General features: G+C 32.8%; 2 protein-coding genes across 2 annotated transcripts in view; one reads left to right on the forward strand and one right to left on the reverse strand.

Annotated features, from left to right (window-relative positions):
- Nucleotides 1-3,657: 3,657 nt before the first annotated feature.
- On the reverse strand, nucleotides 3,658-6,158 carry LOC111377301 (uncharacterized protein At4g13200, chloroplastic). The gene is made up of 3 exons (XM_023000373.1): nucleotides 5,860-6,158; nucleotides 5,386-5,540; nucleotides 3,658-4,066 (listed from the first exon to the last, which is right to left on the reverse strand). Exons 1-3 carry the CDS (start codon nucleotides 6,023-6,025, stop codon nucleotides 3,839-3,841), a joined length of 549 nt encoding a protein of 182 aa, XP_022856141.1. The 5' UTR covers nucleotides 6,026-6,158; the 3' UTR covers nucleotides 3,658-3,838.
- Nucleotides 6,159-7,704: 1,546 nt separating this feature from the next.
- The window catches only part of LOC111377313 (vesicle-associated membrane protein 721-like), a 5,082-nt gene continuing 4,326 nt past the window's right edge, over nucleotides 7,705-8,460 (forward strand). Inside the window, exon 1 of the mRNA XM_023000390.1 lies at nucleotides 7,705-8,066. Within this exon, the coding sequence (XP_022856158.1) occupies nucleotides 7,877-8,066 (190 nt within the window). The 5' untranslated portion in view covers nucleotides 7,705-7,876. The remainder of the gene's footprint in view (nucleotides 8,067-8,460) is intronic.

Here is an 8,460-nt window from a genome sequence, read left to right on the forward strand (position 1 = left end):
AACTCTCTTTGGGGCAATTTATATTATTAATATAATAAATTGAAATTGTATTTTTTTATAGGATCTCCTTTTATAACTAGACTCAAAAATCGATCAGAGTTCTTTTTGTATCACTTTGCCTACATCTTTCTTAGTAGCAAGGTCGAGGGAAAGAATAGAAAAAGTGAATTCACTATTTCTACACATGCCTTTTTTTCGGTGGTCTGCAACCGTTATGTGGCATAGGGGTCACTGCCAGAAATACTTGGCCTACTAAAGGAACAAAAATAGAGATGGAAAATTTGCCCACTGATTTTTATCAACTTGCAAATCCTGCCTCAGTTAGTTAAAAGAATGAAATTGGCTGATATTATGACCTCGATTTGGTACTGCTCTCATAGCCCGCACCGAAACGATAGCTAATGCATTCCACTTATTGAACAGGGTTCTATGGTCGGTCCATGACCTCTGGATGCCAAAGGCGCACTTCTACCACTAGTTTTCTTTTTCTACTTAGTGACTCCCTTACCTATTGGCGGAGCAAAAAGTAGACCGTGGTTGCTCGCTCTATCATCGAGGCTGAGTATCGAGCCCTTGTTGACGCTACTTCTGAGCTTCTTTGGCTTCTCCAAGATATGTGTGTTCCTTAGCCCTCTAGCACTCCGCTTTATTGTGACAATCATAGTGCTGTCTAGATCGCTCATAACTATGTATTTTATGAACGCACAAAACACATCGAGATCGACTGTCATTTTGTGCACCATCATCTTCAAGAAGGGATACTTTGCCTCTTGTCAGTTCTTTTTGCTAATCAGTTGGCTGATATTTTCACAAAGGCTCATCCACCTAGTCGCCATCGTTCTTTGGTTAGCAAACTCCAGTTAGCATTTTCAATACCACCTTGAGTTTGAGGAGGGATGTTAGCATATCTCCCTAATTATATTGATTGACCAAAGCATGATTTGTGTAATTAGCATTAATTACTTACCTTATGTGCTTGCCTCCTTCACCTATAAAAAGGATGGCTCTTGTATAGTTTTATTCAACACAAAATGCAGAAATTATTTACAATTCTTCCTCTATTCTCTTAGTTTTAACAGAAAGCAAGGTTTAATGCAGATCAGATTCACCAAGAATTACCCCGCAAAGGCACAAGAACAAACCCAAACACCACCAGAATTACATACTGGTTAAAGAAAATCGTCATGCCCCATACTACCTTTTTCAACAAGTACAAACAGGTATATAACTACTAGAAGACATTGAACATTGTTCAAGCCAAACGATTCAAAAAAACTGGAACTGTTTTCCAATTAGCTTTGCAAGGAATGGTCCAACCTCCCCATGAGGAAAGGATGAGCATATCACGAATAACAACAGTAACGGGAGGTGGGGGTAGGAGAGAACAACTTTCATGGTCCCGATGCAATAGAGATGCAAATCAAAAAACATCGGTTACACGAGAGAACAACACCACCATTTCTTAACATAACTGCATTGGAAGAATACCCAAATCTGATGCAAGGAGAATAGAGAGTATATGAGCTCAAAGATGACGGGATCTCAAGAAAGTGAAAGATAAATCTTCACCACCAGCAAAACTAAATAATGGCTCATAGCTTTTGGACATAATGAATATCTCACAAGTTCAAAGGGCAGCTTACAAGAAATTTCAATAATGTAAGAATCTTCAAAGGGACTAGGCCAAAAAAATGTTTGTGCATTAGAGATTAGACGCTCAATTTCATTGTGGCACTCTTCGATGATTACAGATAAAAGCACATTAGTCCAATTAACGTGTCCTTTAACTTCTATTTTTTTTGTTGCAAATGCATTTTTCTTATGACGAAAGTATCATTTATTAGAGTTCTTTAATTTCTCGTTGTCATGAACAAGTGCCTCATGGAAAACCAACACAAGATGTTATAACATCGCTTAGTACTAAATAAAACATATGATAATTACATGATATCTAGAATGCTCTATTACGTATAACATCTCAATGAATTTGATTACCACTTAAAAAACGAAATTCAAATGCTAAACTCGCCAAGTTCTATTACAAATCCCACAAAATTAACATAAGTGACCAGTAGCGGAAAAGAAACATCATGAAAATTAAATGAAAGAAAATCTATAAACAAACACTTACCATAAAAGGCAATTGAAAGTGAAATGATCGAATTTCCGCTATACAGCTATTAGAAAAAAAATCGAAGAACTTGATTTTTGGCGAACGCAAACACATTCCTAACCAGGAATGGAGAAATGAGAAAATGTCATGGAAAGGGACGCTTTGTGTATTTGTAGAACACATTTAATGCAATTGCGTAGTAATAATAATAATAATAATAATAATAATAATTATTATTATTATTATTATTATTATTATTATTACTACTACTACTACACAAGAAATCGACTTGTTCTTGAAGTTGATACAAGATGATTATTTTATTATACATGAAAGGGTGCGCGTGAAAGTGAGAAAAATATTAATAGCATGTGATAAGTTGATTCTTAGTAATAATTGAAAGTTTGTTAATTCTAAATTGTAATAATAAATAGTCTATTGAGTTTTCAAGATTAAGGAATAAAATGAAAGAAGTGAAAGAAAAATGAATATAATATTGGTTTTTTCATGATTATTAAAATTATTTAGTAAAATGAGGAAAAAAATGTGAAAATATACAATTCTTAAAATTTAAGGGGTTTTCCTTGAACACTAACCAGCCTTAACGACCCCCGAATTCGCATACAATCTAATCTCTTAAAATTAAGTCAATCCATGTCACATAAATTTATAAGAAAAATGTTCATTCTTCAAATTAATAAGGTGGCAATAAATTAAATTAAAAGTAAAAACAGTCAAACTCTCTTTACCACTTTAAATGATTGTACTTATGTAATATAAATTAATGGCAAAAAAAATTTGAGGAAATTTTTTAATTTGATTAGTAAGATTTTGACTCAATCAATACTTATCACATCATCTATTAGTAAACAAATCTGTAAATTGTGATTTATGTATAACACAACCAAATTTATTATTGCAAAAGTTACTAACTCGTAGAGGATTTTTTCCGGAGTACAGGGAAAACTTACAAAATCCATACAGGATTTTGAAATGAACAAATCCTATTTGTCTGTATTTTATATTTTTTCTTATCTTTGAAAGATGTTTTGGCACCTGTGTCTGTAAAAAAATTCCTGTGCAAAAAACCCTATTCTTGTAGCAAAACTTATTCGTAGAACATCACTTAACAAAAATTTATTTCATGCATGTTTACACTTTCTTGGACTTCATCCTGGGAAAATAAATAAATAAGAGAGAGAGAAAACTCATTCAATTCACAGCGTCGAAAGAGGAAAGGTAAAAGGCTAGCCAAGAGGCAAAGGAAAGTCAAAAATATTAATCCAAAGAAGAATACTTTAGCACTTGGGGCCGTGGCGCAGTTGGCTAGCACGTAGATCTCATAGCTTCTGAGGTATCCTGAGGTCGAGAGTTCGACCTCTCTCACCCCATTCATCTTTTTCAATTTTGCTATGGACCCATATAGAACTAACTTTATATAGGCTTTTAACCTTTGTTAGAAAGTGAGACATAATTTGAACTCCACTTTCCAATTTATTTTTTATTTTTTAGTTTTTTTTATCTGAGAATATTTTATGAAGTGATTTTTGCACTGCAAATCATTGTATATATTGATATAAGCCTATTTTTGCATAGTGAAAGTCGATATTCAAGAAATTATCAACCCATTGAGAATGGAAATTGATTATCTGAAAGAAAGACAGGACTACTTTCTAACATGGAAGATGAAGAATATATATTCGTTAACAAACGCATTATCAATAACTAGTCCTCTTCTGATACCTCCAAAGGCGAGTCTTCATTGGTCGAGCCTGGATCGATCTTGTCACCTTCAACAAGTGAGGTCGGCTGGGAGGATGAAGCCGCTGAAGAGACACCATTACTAGCTGTAGTCATATTTGGTTCAGAAGGCTTGGGAATAAGTCCTTGTGCTTCCAAAGCTTCACGCGCTGCTTGCTTTTTGGCTCTTTCGGCTCTTTCCAACACATCCTCCTGCACACATTCATTTCATGTTAGGACATTTAAAATTTTCTTCGCAGACGAAGGTTTATGAAGGTTTTCATCTTGTTTCAAAACTCTCAAAGGAGCGTTCAAACCATTTGATGCGAAGAGGATTGATAAATCAAGCAAGACAAGATAGAAGTCTCGATGCCCCTATTTGGTTCTCTTTATTTCAAAACTCACTTTTTCTCGAACTCATTTTCAGCTACACATTCTTCAAATAAAATATTTTGTATGTAAACCCAAATTTTTCCTTATTTTTTAACCACACATTCTCCAACAATTCACTATTATAAAACTCGTTTTATCAAATAATGTCCATCAAACAGGACCATATCTAAAGGGAGAAGTTGCAAATGTAGCACACGAGAAGAGTTCAATTTAATGACCATCCTCCTAAAGGATATGATAAAGAGGGGCAAAACGAGTCTAAGCTGCCAAGAATCAAAAGGAAGAAAAACCTAAAATCGCCCATTGAATCAGATAAAATAGACAAAAATGTAAGAAACTGACAACCTGAAATCCAGCAATATGCAATCTTAATTTAAGAAAGTGCAGATTTTTTATCTTAACAGTCTAGTTCTTCTCAAAAAACAAACGTGAAAGCTGATGCGAGTTCTCACTACACACGACTTCAAAGATGATGTTATTCACTTTTTCTCTCCCTGAGGGGGTAAAGAGGATCCTGAATAAGAGTTTTGAAGGGTTTTGCCATATTGTTTTTCTTTACAACGGTCTAGATGGGGGACATATGCCTGTTTAGCCTTCTGAAGATCTCAATTATGGTTTTCTTCCGCCCCATTTATCAGTACAGCGATTGTCAGAATAGGATAAATTACTAGATGGATGGCTTCACTGGTCGGGGACATGTTTTGCATGGATATATAGAGGTTTTGAAGTTCTTCACCCGCTGATTTTGCAATTGTCTAGCAATAAATAGCTTGGAGTGATGACATAGAATTCATATCTTTTACTCCAATTTAATTATTATTATTTTTTTTTATGACCGTGGTTGTCCAAACTAGCTTACGCGCGCCTCGACTTATCTCACGGAGCCTTGAATTTTACATTCGGTACCCACCTCAATGGCTTGAAGGGATGCGAACTAGTGACCATTAATGTTTTACTCTACATTTAAGAGACAACTGTACAAACAAAGGCATCCATTGCAGTAAACACAAGTTCTCACGAGAACAGTTTGGTTCCATGACAAGGCTGTATGAATATCGACCCTAAATATCTTACAAACTATGAAAAATCCATTTCAACAATTAATCATATGTAGACAAGCCCATTCCAAGAATGAGTACCTGAAATTCTTGAACTTGTTTTTGTTGCTCAGCTTGCAATCTACCAATAGTACTTATGAACTCCCCCAGAGTCGACTCTATACGCTCGTTTAGTGCTTCTGCCAGAGCCTTCCCAAGGAAGAATGCATCTAGAACACTTCTACTCTCATTCTCACCTGCAAAATGTGGAATAATTTCCTTTGTTTTGCCAATGTAAAAAAAAAAAAAAATGGTAGAAACTATTGTTGGACTCGGAGCAAATATGATAAAATCAGCATATCACTAAGAAATTTAACTTGATTCGGTAATCTTGTTTACATTTTTCTGTGGGTAATATTCAAGGCATAATCATCGGTAATAACGCATTCAAAAATATTTCAGACAAAAAATAGCTTCAAATTTACCTTAAAACAAGTGAAATCTATCATGGGCTTCTATCTTTTTGACAAATTTAATGAAAAATTGGGGAAAAAAAATGAAAGGGAAAAGGGTTACCAGGACCAGATTCACCAGGTTTGGAACTACAATTGCACCTTAAATTGATTCTTGGAAATTTGTGCGACCCAATTGCAATTGGCCTGAAATAAGAGAAAGAGAGTGGATGGTGAAGTGGGGTGCGTGGACAATAACTCGGTGGGGATGCCGTGACTCCCCAACTCATTTTCTTGGTTCAATTCTCTCTTCTTTTTTCCACTCTCGTCAAGAAATTTGGGCGAGGATCCTTGGATTTGGATTGGGGGACACAACTATACCATCTCGTAGGTCGGCGTCACACCTCGAAAATTCTATGATTTCTTAATTTTTTCTTGCTTTCTTTAGCTTTTGTTTGGTTTAGCTATTAGATTAAAATTAATAATTAAATTATAATTCTTCAATCATTTATTTATCAATCTTTAGTAAGATTCATTAAAAATATAAATTTTATCTAAATAAAAGTGAGGCTAAAAGAGTGGTGGCGCTAATCGAAGAAGTCATCGAAGGAAGGGGTAGAGACCTTGCTAGCGTTTCAACTTAGTTGTTTTCGTTTATTATAGCTCCTGTCTGGTTTAACTTAAAAAATTATTTAAAATTGAATTTTACAATTAATAACTAATTTTAATCAAATATTTTATAATATTCACAACTTATAAATTATATTTTATCATTTTTTATTAAAATAATTATTATTTGTTTGAGCCCCAATTTTTGGGTAAAATAAATACCGTAATAGTAATTTTTAGAAGAATGTGTAGTTAAAAAGTAAGAAAAAAATTGAATTTATGCATAAAATTATTTTATTGGAATAATTTGTAATTGAAAAAGAGTTTAGAAAAAAAGGGGCCCGATAAATACGTGTTTTAGTTCTCAATTTTGAGTTCATTTTCACATTTCTGTTTTGAATGTCTGTTTTAAAATTGTTTATTGACTTGTCATTTTGAAAAATTATTTCTCATAATAAAAATTAGAAAACATGTTTGCTTTTAAATTTTTATTGTTTTATTACATTTTATTCCATAAAATTTGATTATTCAATAAAAATAGAACAAATTTATGTTAATATATTATTAATTAATATTTACACTTTAAAAAGTCCGTGAATTTTACAATTTTTTGCTAGCTACAAAAGGAAAGTAAAAACAAATAATAAATTGAGTTTAAAACATAGAAAATAAAAATAAAAATTAATGACGTGGACTATGAATAATTTTTATCCATATTCATTTAAATATAATTTTTAGAATTTTTATGTAAATAATCATTAAGAGTTAGAATTATTTTTATTTTCTTAGAAATTCTTATAATTTTATTTTTTTCAATTTTTTTATGTTTTTGAAAAAAAATTCCAAATTTTTAAATTTTATTTGTTAGAATTTTATCATTTTTAATTTTAAAAATTTATTTAAATAAATTTTTATTTAAACTCCTATTTTTCATATTCTATGTATTTTAAGAATTTTCACTAAAAAACATTCAAAAAGTCAAAAATGCATTTTTGAGTTTTTGTTATGAATTTAACTTTATTTTCAAAATTTTATTTTTAAAAATACTAGATTAAGCTCCTGTTTGTTTCTTATTCTTTCTCCAGTAAAATGAAAAATATGACCGTTATTATCACATCAAACCACAAAATTTGAATTTCTAACTTTTGTGTAGGCCTATAACGACTATATTTTTATTATTTTTTAAATACGTTTTTGGTGTTATATAAAATTGAAAACAACAAATTAAATGCACCATAAATTTTTGTAGAATGAGGCTCAAATATGTACTTAATTTTTAACTACAATAGCATAGTTTATTTTAATTTTTAAAGTTTTTGGATTTCCATTCGAAATCTGAACCTTTGACATTTTTACATGTTTGAATCTCGTCGTCCCCGCATTGTCACGCTTTCTCTCCCTGACTTTTTCTCTCTCTACAAGACCCCATCATAAAACTCTCCATCTCTCTCTCATTGACACTTTCTCTCTCTCTCTCTAGATTCTATATTTGTACGTAGAGAGGGTTAGGGTTTACTGTGAGGTAGAGGGAAATGGGGCAGCAGTCTTTGATCTACAGTTTCGTCGCACGGGGGACGGTGATCCTTGCAGAGTTCACGGAGTTCACGGGGAATTTCACCAGCATCGCCTCACAGTGCCTACAGAAACTCCCCGCTACAAATAACAGGTTCACCTACAACTGCGACGGTCACACTTTCAACTACCTCGTTGACGATGGATTCAGTAAGCACTCCTCCCGATCTATTCACTCATCTATTCATAAGAAGCTTAGATCTCAGTTGAATACGAAAATTATTCTTTTGATAAGTGGCCCTTGAATAATTATTTTGTTGGATAAGCGGTCATTTAATTCCAGGAGTAATATTATTTTAGATGAATCCAATTTTTGGTACTAAGAGGTAGAACTCAAATGTCAGTCAACGTGCGGACCCTGATGAATTCGTTCTACATCAGTTCAATTTTTTGTTATCTCGTGTTTGTTTTAGATAAAAGACAAATGCAATTGATGGAGTTTTAGAGATCTCACACTATTGATCTCTTCCATTTTTTTCGTTTTGCCCATATTGATTTTGTTTTATGTGCAATCTGGTTTGGATGAAGACGTGATAACCCCCTC

The sequence above is a fragment of the Olea europaea genome, unplaced genomic scaffold (assembly GCF_002742605.1).
Source record: "Olea europaea var. sylvestris unplaced genomic scaffold, O_europaea_v1 scaffold1636, whole genome shotgun sequence".
NCBI classification, from domain to species: domain Eukaryota; kingdom Viridiplantae; phylum Streptophyta; class Magnoliopsida; order Lamiales; family Oleaceae; genus Olea; species Olea europaea.

Coding starts and splice junctions, on each gene's coding strand:
- LOC111377301 (XM_023000373.1), bottom strand. CDS start 6,025: ATGAGTTGGGGAGTCACGGCATCCCCACCGAGTTATTGTCCACGCACC. Junction 5,541..5,859: donor ACCTGGTGAATCTGGTCCTG/GTAACCCTTTTC, acceptor CACATTTTGCAG/GTGAGAATGAGAGTAGAAGT. Junction 4,067..5,385: donor AACAAGTTCAAGAATTTCAG/GTACTCATTCTT, acceptor GAATGTGTGCAG/GAGGATGTGTTGGAAAGAGC.